This window comes from Lemur catta, chromosome 1 (assembly GCF_020740605.2).
Source record: "Lemur catta isolate mLemCat1 chromosome 1, mLemCat1.pri, whole genome shotgun sequence".
NCBI classification, from domain to species: Eukaryota; Metazoa; Chordata; class Mammalia; order Primates; family Lemuridae; genus Lemur; species Lemur catta.
Window position 1 is genome coordinate 259,147,053 of NC_059128.1, and position 14,842 is coordinate 259,161,894.

The 14,842-nt window shown below is 36.1% G+C and overlaps 1 protein-coding gene across 1 annotated transcript in view; it reads left to right on the forward strand.

Moving 5' to 3' along the window:
- Window positions 1-14,756, forward strand: part of LOC123630640 (multidrug resistance-associated protein 1-like) — an 83,662-nt gene extending 68,906 nt beyond the window's left edge. The window contains exons 20-28 of the mRNA XM_045540462.1: window positions 431-586; window positions 3,573-3,772; window positions 4,536-4,662; window positions 6,029-6,130; window positions 9,043-9,186; window positions 10,471-10,629; window positions 12,290-12,456; window positions 13,562-13,756; window positions 14,100-14,756. Of these exons, the coding sequence (XP_045396418.1) occupies window positions 431-586; window positions 3,573-3,772; window positions 4,536-4,662; window positions 6,029-6,130; window positions 9,043-9,186; window positions 10,471-10,629; window positions 12,290-12,456; window positions 13,562-13,756; window positions 14,100-14,238 (1,389 nt within the window). The 3' untranslated portion in view covers window positions 14,239-14,756. The remainder of the gene's footprint in view (window positions 1-430; window positions 587-3,572; window positions 3,773-4,535; window positions 4,663-6,028; window positions 6,131-9,042; window positions 9,187-10,470; window positions 10,630-12,289; window positions 12,457-13,561; window positions 13,757-14,099) is intronic.
- The last annotated feature ends 86 nt before the right edge of the window (window positions 14,757-14,842 follow it).

Consider the following 14,842-nt stretch of genomic DNA (forward strand, 5'->3'; position numbering starts at 1 on the left):
TACATGTTTTTAGTTGATAACAATGCCCCAGGGGTGCTTTACAATTTTTGAGTAGTAAATAGTGGTAGCCCAGTGCCACAAATACTGGATTTTGCAAGTCCTTCTACTGGATTTGAGACTTTTTTTTTGGTATTAGGTTGTGACTTCAGTTATACAATTAATTGCCATGTAGTTGTCACTGGGAAATATAAATTGCTTGATCACAGGCATCTTGTTACTAGAACAGCCTTTTAATTGTTACAGTTGACTACAGGGGATAAATATACAAGGGCAAGCGAAGATCATGTAGTTGGACTTATTTAATCATCAGACTGTGACACCTGAGAAAATATCTTTTTAATTTTTTTCACTGAATGATATATTTCTCCTTCCCCTCATTCTAAAACATGAAAAGTTAAAAATAAAGTGACCTGATAATCAACTTTTTCAGGACATGTTTGTAATTGACATACGTTTCCATTACTATTTACGAATGTGGATAAATTGTACGCTGGATGTTGTTGGAACAGTTTTGGTCATTGCGGGAGCTTTGCCACTCTTCATTCTGGGGATTATTCCCTTGGTTTTCTTCTATTTCTCCATACAAGTAAGTAGATGGATTTTTATTTATATTAATTGCTTACCAGCCCACAGTCAAATATAGTTTCAGACCCACTTAAACCTCCTGTTAGTCTAGGTTCTCCAGGAAGCAGAATCCAAGAAGGATTAGATACACTAGAGATTTACTGGGGAAAATGGCTGTAAAAGATAAAAGACAGTGATCAGGAGAAGGGCTGGGTTGAGCAAGTCAGATCTGATCCCTGTGAGGGAGAAAAAGAAGGAAGAGGGTTTGGGTAGAAAGAATCTTGGACTGGGGAAGAGTTTCATTAACAAGTTCACTCGAACCCATGGGAATTCCTCAGTCCAGCTTCCCCTTGGGAGAGTTCCACTGGTCCTGGCATGAGCCTGCTTTAGCACTATCTGCCATGCTCAGTTGTTGGCTGGGAACAACCCATGGAAAAAGTGGCTTTCATGCTAATACAGTTGCGGACCCAGTGGTGCAGCAGCTGGGGCTGTCACTCAGTCAGCTATGCTCCCTGAAACAGGAGAACTGAGTCTTGCACTTTTATGCCCACCACAAAACCTACATGTTGTTTACATTTTAACAGAAAATTAATTTGCCTGCATATCCAAGACAGAAACAGATACTGTCTTTTTGTCCTGCTATCTCAGATATCAGCACATGATTTCTGGAAGAGCAAAATATGTCTTTCATGACACTTATGTGACATCTTCATATTAAAATGTGGTCAAGCAATTTAAACTCCAAAATTATGTCACTATAAGGCCATAGTTGGAAAACAAAATTTCTAAACACACATTTTAAATTAAATATAAAAGTAATCTGAGGCTGTTTTTTTAAAAAAGGATTCTTATAGTTTACTCCTTTCCAAAAACCTAAGTTTTTAAATTAATGTTGAAGTTTAGTCTGCTCAAGCCAGAATGCTAATACATTTTTAGTCTCTATACCTATACTCCATTATTCCTTCTACTTCATATGTTTTCCCTATTCTTTCTGTCTGTTTGGATCTTACTTACCCTTCATGGTCTAGGTCATATTCCATTTTCTGTGTGAAGCATTCTCTACCAAAATAGTGCAAAAAGATCTGACTCACCTATGTATTATGGAGTTATTATGCTGCTATTTTTAGGAGACCACAGATTGTCTCCTCAATGAGATTGTAATTTCTCTGGGGGCAGAGACTATGTCTTATATATTTTGTAAAAAATCTAGAAACAGAAGTAGGGTAATGAGGACCAATTATATCTGCTTAGAAAAAAACCACTCATGTTGCAAATACAATTTTTCGTGATGGTCTCATGGTTGATAAATTATAACTGGGTGACCAGGAGTGGAAAAGAGTCTAGCAACCATGCTTGTTAGGGGAAGTTGTAGAGTGTAAGCTCTGAATTTAGATTCGAGAACCTGGAGTTCTAGTCACCTTCCTGACTCATGTGCCCTGCAAATCATTTCCCTGGCTCCAGGTCTTTCTCTTGTGAAATAGGTTTGATTTAGATGTGTGCTACACAAAGTGTGATTCCTGGACCCAAGGACCACAGGCCTATTGGATCAGAATCCCTCAGGGTGGGGCCCAAAAGTCTGCATTTTAACAAACCCTCCCAGGTGATTCTTACTGAAGTGAGAGCAGCATTGATCTAGATCAAAGGTTCTTAAACTAGATCTCCTGGACAGTTTCATGGAAGAACCTCATGGCTTCTACAATTCACTGAAATTTTATAAAAAGCTCTGAGTATGTATGCATATTTACATTTGTCTAGAGAAAAATGTTTTATCCTTAATCAACTACTCAGAGGGTCCATGACCCAGAAACATATTTCCTGGTCTAGATAACCTCTTAAATCCCGTTGTGGCCTCAGAATGCCATAATCCTTTGTATTCTCTGGAGCACTTAGCACAGAGCAGAGTTCATAAACTGCAAGCTAGCAGGCTGTATGTAGATTGAGGTATGTCTTTATTTAGCTTGCTCAGTGTTTTAACCAACTGAAGACACTTTAAAATCAGGAATTTTACATAAAATTCCAGATCTGAAGACTTTCCTGAAAAATTTGCAAGATCTGGTAGCCCTTAATTCAATTTTAGTTGGTAGCAATTTTCTGGGGCTAATTAATGATGGTCCTGTGCACTCAGGGCTTGCTCCCTCCAGCTTTCCCCAATGCCCACCCATCCCAATTGTCCTCCACCCGAGGCCAAGGGGGAACCAACTTGAAATTATGGCTGCACTAGTGATTTTTGTAGGAAAAAAATAAATATATTTTTTTCTGTAATTATGTTTAGGTACAAAAATATTATTTGTATACTTGGTCTGCTTCCCTCATTTAGTGGATTAACTGCCTGGTCACATTTTCAACCTCTGATACAGAGCTTTTTCCATAGTAGATACTCAATCATGGTCATTTGAGAGGACTGTCAAAGTGAAATTTTGCCCGATTATGCTCTAGTGGTGCTGCCCAGAATTTGGGCCTTTTGCTGTTGTGTGGGTATATTAGTTTCCTAAGCCTCCTGTAGAAAAGTGTTGAATAACTTATTCATAATAGGCTTAAAACAACAGAAATTTATTTTCTCTGGAGGCCAGAAGTCCAAAATCAATTATGTAGGCAGGGTTGGTTGAGAATCTGTTTCATGCTTCTCTCTTAGCTTCTGGTGGCTGTCAGCAATTCCTGGCATTTTCCCTGATTTATAGACACATCACTCCAGTCTCTGCCACCATCTGCACAGGGTGTTCTCCTTGTGTCTGTGTCTTCTTTTCTGTCTGTTATACGAACACTCAGCATTGGATTTAGGATCCATCCTACATCCAGGCTGATCTCCTCTTGAGATCTTCTTGTTAATTACACCTGCAAAGATATTGTTTCCAAGTAAGTCACAATTCAGTAGGTACCAGGGATTAGGATTTGTATCTCAGTTTTTGGAGTCACTCTTTAAATCACTGCCCAAGGGTCTTACAGTTTTTAAACCACTGAAGCAATTTTAGCTACATCTTTCCAACTGCCTCTTTCTGTCCTCTAATTAGAGATATTACATGGCAAGCTCTCGGCAGCTTCGGCGATTGGCAGGAGCTTCCCGTTCTCCTATCATTTCCCACTTTAGTGAGACTTTATCAGGAGTGTCCACTATTAGGGCATTTGGACACGGACACAGATTCATTCAGCAAAACAAAGAAGTGGTGAATGAGCACTTGGTCTGTTTCTACAATAATGTAATTTCAAACGGGTAAGTCAGATCAAAACACCTACCTTGGGATCAGTCTCTTCTTAGATATCTTGCTCACTCACTTCTAAACAGAAAGAGCGTTTTGTAATGGCATTTCATCCAATTAAAAATATATGTAATAATAAGCCCTAAGTATTTTTTAGTATTTAATATACATTTCAATTAAATTGTATCTATTATATTCATATAAACAGTACCTACTACTTTATACTAAAACAAGGCCCCAAGTTGTTGAAGGATATACAGGATGCTATTAGTATTACTTCTTACATAATTCTACATTGTAGTTTATATTTTTAGAATATATTTTTATCTGCATACATTATTTTATAAAATTGTTGAATTTGAAGTTATAATTTCCTTAAAGGAGAATAAATGAAATATTATGTAGTAGTTGGGCAGATTTTAATTTTTAGAGAATAACTTTATCCTATAAAAAGTGTATGTAATTGGAAAGATAATTGATTTTCCAATGGGATTTTTAAAAATGCAAGACATCATTTTGGCTAGTATTCTTTTCCTTTGCTTTTAAATTCTGATCAAATTTTAAAGCAAAGTTCTGAAAGTATATTTTTATGCAGAGGAATTTTCTAAGCTATCATCATGTGAAAATCCTATGTTTGACTGAATTCCAAGTAAGTGGGGGAACAAAAGGGAAGCAGCTATTGATGGTTACTTCTCGATTTTCCAGGGGAGAGTTAGTACTAAGTGCATCAAAACTTTTTCATCTCACTTACTTAAGAATATATTCCCTCTATCACAGGTGGCTGTCTGTTAGACTTGAATTTCTTGGCAACATAATGGTGTTCTTTGCTGCACTGCTTGCTGTGCTGGCTGGCAATTCCATAGATTCAGCAATAGTTGGTTTATCTATATCCTATGCCCTAAATGTAAGTAAATAATGATTTTTACCATACATGATATGTTTATAATCCAATTAATTAAACACTCTTCTCCTTTGCCTGTCTAAATTATAGATTATATTAACTAAGTAATGAGAGACAAATCTGGATTGCCCTGGAGGCTTATTTCTTTCTGTTTGGGTAGTAGCAGGAATCTGGATCAGCAGTTCTAAGTCAGCTAATAGGAAGAACAGGCTGATACCCAAGGCTGAACACTAAGGGACAAAGTTCCATAGTTACCCAGAAGTTTCTGCTGTCTTACCCTTATAGATTAATAGAGTGTTACAGGGTAGGGCCCCTCTTCACTACGGCCAGTGCATCCAATTTGCCCAGTCTAAGCAAGAAAATAGTGCAGGCTCTGGGGAGAGTATATGTGCTGCTTTTCCTTTGCTTGTAAGTTTGTCCTTAATAAGCTCTATTTTATATTACACTGCAAAACACTAGTGGTATGAGTGTGTTCATGCCCCCTTTGTGAAATAGCAAGTGCCCTTAACTGTTTAATATAATTCCACATTATTTAGAAGATAAGTCTATGTGATTTTGGTTTATGCCTTTAGTCTCTTATTCAAAAACCTTGAGGCCCGTTGCATTTCAGAATTCAGAATTTAGGCTTCTAGGAAGGAAATATGGCACATGTCTCTATGCAGGTCCTGGGGCAGAACCCCAAAATCAAACATTACTGTGTTTTGCAGTGAAATATGCTAATATACTCCCTAAGTAGGTTAAATAAACATTTTGAAGAGCCCTATATCAGTTGAACTCAGGTGGGCCACCAAATGAGTTGGCACCAAACTCAAGATAAAACGAGATTGTCAAAGTTTTTTGACTTTTAGAATTATGTTAGAAATAACTTTGCAGAATCTACATTTGGGAATAGAGTGAGAAGAAAGTATAGTCAAAAAAAAAAAAAAAAAGGAAACAAGGTTAGGAGAAAGTCAGAAAGTTAGGAGAAACTTCCTTCTGACAGAAGATTGTGAAGAATGCCAAAGTGTTTGTGCACTATTTTTTTCCTCTCATTTAGGAGATGCATTTTTGAGGCATATCCCATCAATCTTAGCATTCATCATTCCCTAAACCAAGTATGGACTTTAACATATGTGGAACTATGGTTGTTCTGTCTTCTGCCAAATAATTGCATTTTTATGATCTTAGTGAGTTTAATGTACTTAAAGAAACACAAGTGTGTATATGAAGAAATATACTTACTTCTAGAGCTGTTATATAATCAAAAGAAATAAAGTATATGAAAACTCTAAAAAATGAAACTTTATAAAAATAAAGTATTATTTATATTACATAAAAGACAAAAGAACATGCATTAAGCTCTTGTTTCCTTCCCCATCACCTCCCCCAGATTACTCATTCTTTGAATTTTTGGGCAAAGCAAGCATGTGAAATTGAAAGCAATGCAGTTTCCATTGAAAGAGTTTGTGAATATGAAAATATGGATAAAGAGGTAAGCACTCCTAAGTAACCAATAAATAGATGCATGATTAAGATATTTTAATGCACCTTGAAGTGACATTTAAAAAAATGAATTTTATACAAAACATGCATTTCAGGAGGGGAAAGATAAAGCGAGGATGGTTAATGGGTGCAAAAATATAGTTAATAGATAGAATAAATAATATTTGATAGCACACCAAAGTGACTAAAATCAACAATAAATCAGGATATGCTTTAAGATAACTAGAAGAGTAGAATTGGAATGTTCTTCACACGAAAGAAGTGTTAAATATCTGAGGTGATGGACACCCCAATTATCCTGATTTGATTAATTCACATTGTATGCCTGTATCAAAATATCATATGTACCCTATAAATATATACAACTATTATGTGCCCATAATAATTTTTTAAAACCCTGCATTTCCAAATTGATGTTGTAATATTCAACATTTTAATGAAATTAAAACTGAAATTATTGTAAAATGGACCATTATTTTATATATCACTAAAGTAGAAATAAAAACACCACTAGTTAAGTTAGGACACTCCATAAATTGTAAGATACATCCCAATTTCAGTGAGTTATAAAAATGAAATATGATAACCTGTTTTTAAAAAGGACAGTGATTTGTCCTCTACTGATGTGTAGGGTAAAATACAGAACTTATGATTACAACTTTGTGGGGATTTACATTGAGAAAAGTGTCTTAATGTAGTCAGCTCATAATTATTTAGAGTCTGCACAATTTCTAAATTGATTGCATCCTTATTGACTATAACTTCTGCTCCATTTACTCATCATTAACATTTCTGTGAATGGGAAGGAGGAGGAGAATAAATCAGTCTGTTTTGTTCTCTTTAATTAATTATAATTTGGGAGGGCAAAGAATGAGACTATTGACAGCATATTTAACTTATCCGAATATTTCACTCATCTGTGTTACTTCTGCGCCCAAGTTCAGTTAATTAAGAGGGCAGATGGTAAAGATAACTTGAATGTCTGTATCTTCTTTAGTCCACCTACAAAACTCTTTCCTTTTTTGTGGATGGCTCTTCTTCTTTTGCTCCTAAGTCTGAAGAAGATGTGTTCCTCCTCCAAAAAAAAAAAATCTAACATTTCCAGTTGCATTTTTGGTAATATCACTTCCTGTCTTCTCTGAGGCCTTACCCATTAACTATCTCTTTTAATTCCTACCCCTTGCTCCTCTCAGCCCATAAATATGCTAAAATATTTCCTATATCTTCCAACTCCTACCTGAACTTTGAATGTTCCTTTAGATTTTTCCCTAAGTATCGTCTTTCCTTCTCATAAATTTCATGAAATATTAGTCTACTTTCACAATCCTCAGTTACCAATCAATTTGCTTAGTCCATTTGCCATCTGATGACTACTATACAATAATATTTTTGCCCAGATGCAGTGGCTCAAGCTTGCAATCCCAGCACTTTGGGAGACTGAGGCAGGAGGATTGCTTGAGCCCAGGAGTTCGAGAGCAGCCTGGGTAAAATAGTGAGACCCTGTCTCTACAAAAAATTATCCAGGCTTGGTAGAATGCACCTGTAGTCCCAGCTACTCAGGAGGCTGAGGCAGGAGGATCACTTGAACCCAGGTGTTTGAAGTTATAGTGAGCTATGATTGCACCACTGCACTCCAGCCTGGGTGACAAAAAAAAAAAAAATATATATATATGTATATATATATATACACACACACACACACACACATATAATTTTCTACATTTTCTAAACTTTTTGCTATTAATATATCTTTCACATTGGAAAAAGATGGTAAAATATGTGTGTATGTATAGAAACACATTTAAAAAAACAAATAAAAAACTTCCATGAAATTTAATGCAAGTTGTGACCAATACTGCTGCAAAAATACTTGATGTAGAAGAGGTCAATTTGTCCAAATAACCCTCTTCACCCCTTTAGAGCTCTGTTTCTCTGTTTCCCTTTACAGAAGAATTCTTTGGAAAAGTTGCCTGTACTGGCTTCTCTATTTCTTTTTCTTTTAGTCTTTTTTGGACCTAATTCAAACAGGCTTTCACTCCTACCAGTCCACTGAACCTGGCCTTTTCAAGACCAAGGATGGCCTGTTCTCAGTCCTCACTTTACCTGACCTATCATTTGACATTGGCCTTCACTCCCTGTCCCGTGAAATACCTCACCTCATTGCCCAGGCACCACACTCTCCCTGTGTTCTGCCTCATGCTTCCTCCAATATTCCAGACAAGTCCATCTCAGGGTCCTGGGAACAAGTGATTAGTTCCAGCTAGTTATTAATCCCTTTGTCTAGAATGCTCTTCCTCTGGCATCCATATGGCTTTTTCCCTCAGCATGGCCAGGAAAGCCTTTCCTAACCACCCTACTTAAAATAACACCTCTTCCTTCTACCAACTCTGCTTATTTTTCTTGTCTTCCAAAGCTTTAATATCATCTAACATTCTACATGTGTCACATGGTTCTTTCTGTCTGACCCCACTAGCATGTACATTCCATGAAGGGAAGAGTTTTTATCTGTTTTCCTCACTGCTGAATCTCTGGCAACTAAAACAGTGACCAGTAGAGCAAACATTCAGTGTCTGGGGAATGAGAGAATGACAAACTGTCCTCATCTCAGCTAAAAGTTCAGGTTACCTTTAGCCCCTTATATGATTTTAGAAGGTTTTTCTTAATACCTTGACAGAAGATGAGAAATCTTTTACCTGTGAAAATTTATTTCTAAGATTTTCTGATAACTAGATGAGAGGTTTTATGCTGGTAATATTTAAAACTATTTTCAAAAAATCATAATATCTACAGATGTCTCATTTACCATCATTTATCCTCACTTTTGTTTACATGCATGAGAGTTATCTTTGGGGGGTATATTTTATTGCAATTGTAGTTTAAAGAATATTTCTTTGCTTCAAGGCACCTTGGATAATGTCTAGAAGGCCTCCACTACGATGGCCGGATAAAGGGATAGTGGAATTTATTAATTACCAGGCTCGGTATCGAGATGATCTTGGTTTAGCATTACAAGATATCACTTTCAAGACTCGTGAGGAAGAGAAGGTACCATATATATTTCAGTTTCAGTTTCCCTTTTATCTGACTGCATTCGTTGTTAAGTACAATATGATATTGAATGTAAAGTAGTTTCTTCTTAAAATTTCATATAAAAGTGATAATATGTGGTTGGTGGGTAGACAGTAAGTTTTCCCTCTATAAAGAAAAAAAAAATTTTAATTGCTCTTACACTATTGTGAAACATAATTTTAGTGTAGATTATTTTTACTTTCTCTATAAAGTGATTTATAACAATAAGTAAAATAGTTACCTACAAAACAGTAAATCCATATTATGAATTATTTGTATAGTCAGTGACATTGTTTTCCAAGACTATTAGAGAGATGGAAAGATGCTTGAAATACAATTTAGCAACCTACAAAACCATTGATAGTATGATCCCAGTTTTGCATTTTTAAAAAAGCAAACATATACATTAGCACATATATTTTGGGAACATAAATATGTGGGGAGCAAATGAAATCATTCTGGAATTTTGATTTTCCCAATTGATTCAATAGATTCCTGTTTTTTCTTTTGCTCTGATGTATTTGTCAGATTTAAAATTTTATATTAGGGCAAGCCAACGACCTTAATGTTCTCTCTGCCTAATGTTCCTATTAACTCTAACACATGAATCAGCAACCAGAAGAGATTGCTTTGGTTCCCATGGTCAAAGGGACATGTTTAATTACTGGAATGTTTATAACAAGCCAATTATTTTGGCCAGGAGTCAAATCCTTAAACATGATCCATGGCCATCCACAATAGTTTTAATGCTAAGTTGTTTGGATACACCAGGGAAATTTACAGGCATTCCTTTGGATTTTCTAGCCTATTTGGCAAAAGGTTCCAGTGCCTTGTATTTGTTTGTTTGCTTGTTTGTTTGAGGGGAAGGAAGGTAGAGAAAACCTCATTGTTTGCAAGTTGCAGTAAAGCCATTTCATCCTCAGCACCTCCTTTGCACTTGCCTTTATTGACTAGTTCAGAGGTGGTTCAGGGATGATCTACTTTTCCTGGGGCTGCTGGGGTTCTCTAGTTAGGTAGTAACTAAATCAGTACAAGTAGAAGGAGAACACATATTAGCCAGAGCCTCTCCAGTGAGTAAAGAATATCTGGATAAAGACTGATCCTTAGAAGTCACATTATATCTTCCATGCCACTCAAGGTTAGTCTAGTTGGAAAATTGGATCCCACTCACCTGGCACCTAAGGTATTTTTTGTCAGTGCACAGGCCCTGTTCCCTTACAGAAAATGCAGCATGAACTGTTTATGATCATTTCGTTACAGATTGGAATTGTGGGAAGGACCGGAGCAGGCAAATCAACACTATCAAATTGCTTATTTAGAATTGTGGAGGGATCAGGAGGCAAAATCATCATTGATGGAATTGATATATCCACTATTGGGCTTCATGACCTTCGTGGCAAACTTAATATTATTCCGCAGGTGAAGTGTTTTGCCAGTATTCTTTCTTAACTCACTCCAAGGGAACTTTTTTTTCTTTTCTTTTTAAAATTTTTTTGTTCCAAGTATATAAATTCATTTTTAGAAGCCAGATTATTTTAAAAACGTGTTATGAAAAATTGCTACATGATTGAACCCTATTTAAACACTGTTATTGTGAAGCATTCTTTCTAAGGGCATTTATCTATTTGAAGATCCAGTACCTCTCTTTGAAAACGTTCTTTTCCTAATGGTAAGTACAAATAAAATTCAAATGAATAGATCAGACTGAAACTTACTGGTATTTTTTGGAAGAAAAAAAATTATGAAGTCTTTGCTTAGTCGGTAGTTTGAGTGTAGTTTGATTATTTTGACTTGAAGTTTAGAAACATTAAAAAAAAGAAACATAATTCAGTTAGATTCCTTTTCTTAAGTCCTTTTGACTTTTTGGTCTGTGGAATCAAAGGAACTTGATCATCAACAAGTATGGAAATTGGCTCAAGACTATGATGCCTGTAAAATATGATTTATTCAGTTGAGTTTGAAAGAATAAAGATATTTTCTGACCATTTATTAAATATTTTTGTGCTATCTTCTAAAAATATCTTAAAATACTAAAATCTCAGTCATATTGCTTAAACATATACTTGTATTAGAGGATTTACTTCAAAACAAATTTGACGTGGTGAGTAGTGGCTCACACATGTAATCCCAGCACTTTGGGAGGTTGAAGTGGGAGGATTACCTGAGGCTGAGAGTTTGAGACCAGCCTGAGCTACACAGGAAGATCCTGTGCCTACAAAAAATAAAAAAGTTAGCTGGGCACAATTGTGCATGCCTGTAGTCCCAGCTACTCAGATGGTTTGAGGCAGCAAGATCATTTGAGTCCAGGAGTTTGAGGTTGCAGTGAGCAATGATAACACCGTTGCATTCTAGCCCAGGAAACAGAGCGAGACCCTGTCCAGGGTGGGGGAAAAATTTGGTATAATCCAGAATTCTGGCAGGGAAAAAAACTTGCTGGAAAAAAGAGACATCAGTCATTCCTCTCTTATAATAAATCCAGGTATAGTAAAATATAGTTTCACCAGGCATCTTGTTGTAATAGAAAGAAAATGGTCTCAGTCTGCTTTGAATTCTACTCAACAACTTATCTTCTGTGTGGTCTTGAACAAGTGCTTTTTGGAACCTCCAGTTCACTCTGTGTAAATTAGGTATATTAACTTCTATCTTTCTGAGTTCGTATGCTGAGTGATAATATTATAAACATACTAAATTTTATATTTATTATGTTATATATCATATCTCTGACTACTTGGCAGCTATCATTATTATTGTGGTTGTTGACATTATTGTAAATAATAGGAAGAAGAGAAGGAGAATCAGGACGCTTATAATGATTTAATATAGTTCATTTAATTAGTTTATTAATACAGTTTATTATTTTAGTTTATTAATATTAGTTTATTAATTAGTTTATTAATATAGTTTATTATTAATTATAGTTTATTTTTATTCTCTTCTATTTTTGTTTTAAATATAAAGTGAATTTGATTACTATATTACGTTTGATCATTTTGCCTTTTCCTTATTTGAGTCTGATTTTTTTAAATTTATGTGTGCCTCAGTTGACAGTAAGATTACAGAGGACTATTTTATTCTCTAGGACCCTGTTTTATTTTCTGGAACCCTTCAAATGAACCTGGATCCCTTAAACAACTATTCTGATAGTGAGCTGTGGGAGGTGCTGGAATTGTGTCACTTGAAAGAGTTTGTGCAGTCCCTTCCTGAGAAGCTGCTGCATGAGGTTTCAGAGGGTGGTGAGAACCTCAGGTAGGCTGCTAAGAACAGAGCTTGCCCTGGTTATTCATTCTAAGCTCTTTAGAAATTGTCCTCAAGGCGAAATAGCTCCTGAGCCATCAAGGAGCTTGTTTGGTCTGTTTAAAGCACATCATTGCTGATTCTGTCTAGGGAAGAGGAACAAGGAATAAAATGGTAGCCATTGGCTTGGGAACTATTGATGAAGGGAAAGAAAAGAAAACAAAAGAAAACAAAAGGAAAAGGAAAAGGAAAAGGAAAAGAAAAGAGAAAACTATGGAATGTCACTATTTAATTGAATCTTCTTTTCTCAAGACTGCTACTCTAATAACCTTGTTCCTTAAAAATGTTATAAAGGGTTACTTTCTCTCCATCACTGTTTGTTGTCTTAGGACTGTCCCCTTTAAGTGATCAGAGACGCAAGGAAAGTGAGCTGGATCCCTTTAATGGCCTGCATGGCATGACTCCCAACTCTTCCTTGATAACTTTCTCCCTTCCTCTTGCTGTTGCTGCCACATAGGCCGGTCTCCTTGCTGTTTCATGAGTTTGCCAGGCCAGCTCATGGCTGCCTCAAGGATTTTGCATCTGTAGTTTCCTTTGCCTGAAACAAGTTTCCAACAGAAATCTGCATGGCTCACTCTGCACTTCCTTCAGGTCTTGACTTAAAAGGCAACTTCTGAGAAATTCTTTGGCAGCATTCATCTAAAATACCCACCCCACACCCACATGTTATACCTCCTTCTGTGTGTTTGACTTCTGGTTAGAACTTATTATACACATTATATATGAAATTGCTATATATACTGTTGTGTGTATACATATATATGAACTATATATACTTTATGCTCTTCTTACTATGCATTTTACTCAATTATTATTATGTTCATTTTTTTCTGTCTTCTCTGTGAGAATGTAAAATGTACACAGATTTTTATCTGTTTTGCTCATTGCTCTAGTGTCTGGCACATAGTGAACCCTCAATAAATAATTTCTTGAATAAAAGACAGAATGAACGTGCAGATTAGAAAAAGAATGAATGGCCATATCATCAGAATTTTAGAACATGAAGTGTGTTACCATAAAGTCCCTTGTTGAAGTTATTTTGCTTTTTTTCTCATAGTGTGGGACAGCGGCAGCTTGTCTGTCTTGCTCGCGCTTTACTTCGAAAAACAAAAATTCTCATTTTGGATGAGGCAACAGCCTCCATTGATTTTGAGACTGATAACTTGGTGCAGACTACGATCAGGAAGGAGTTTTCCGATTGCACCATCCTGACGATTGCTCACAGACTGCATTCTATCATTGATTCAGACAGGTATGCTTGCTTTCTTCTTGGAAATAAGACAATTTCTACATAGCTAGATATTGGACATACAAAACACACTAATTACTTGCCACTAATAAAGAATGCTATCTGTGCTGGGAGATAAAACATTTTCATGAATGGTATAGAAAATATTTTCCAAAATAATTAGAAGAAAAATTTAGTGCTCAAAGAATATTAGAAAACCCGATTTATTCTCTGAATTAACTAGTACCTATATAGTTTGTACTGAAATATCTCACACAGTAATTTAAACCTTATATTAGCAAGAGCAAAAAACTGAGGTGGAAAACTGATTATAGGTTAGATGACTGTGTTTTTTTTCACATTGCAGGGTGCTTGTTCTAGACTCTGGAAGGATTATGGAATTTGAAGCACCACAGAATTTGATAGACCAGAAAGGACTTTTCTTTGAAATGACAACAGAAGCTGGAATAACACCAGACTCTGGGACAAAAAATAAATTACTTTAGTCGCATCTTGATTATGCCAAATTAAAAAAAACTATAGTGCATTAATATTTTAAAAAACAATGATAGGGGAGAAATTCACAAACGTAGGCCCCTGGCTTCAAGCTGGCACACACATACCAATAAGCAGCATAGTTTCTAACCATCCTGGGCTATACCCAGTCTTCCCTCCTCCATTCATGCCTGCCTTCTCTGCATTGCCCAAAGTGCTAAGTGCCACTTTTCCCTTAAGTCTCTGACTTCATTCAGGAGTCACCTCCTCAGTGAAGTGTCCCCTGATCTCCCTCTCTGCATTTCAGTCTGATCTAGACGCCCTTTTTCTGTGTTCTCATGAGCCCCAGGTGCATATGCCTTTGTCGTGGCCGGGACCATACTCTAATTCTTTCATGTCTGTCTCCCCCAAGATAAAGGTCCCTGAAGACAAGGTCCCAGTTTTAATCACCTTTGTATGTCAAGTTCCTAGCATAGCGCCTTTCACATAAATGAAACCCAACAGATGTTTGTAGAATAAATAACTAAACATTTTAGAGCAATGTGATGTAAGTACTTATTTGTTCATATATAAATATAAATGTGCAGTTTATGAAATGGAGGAATCACATAAGAA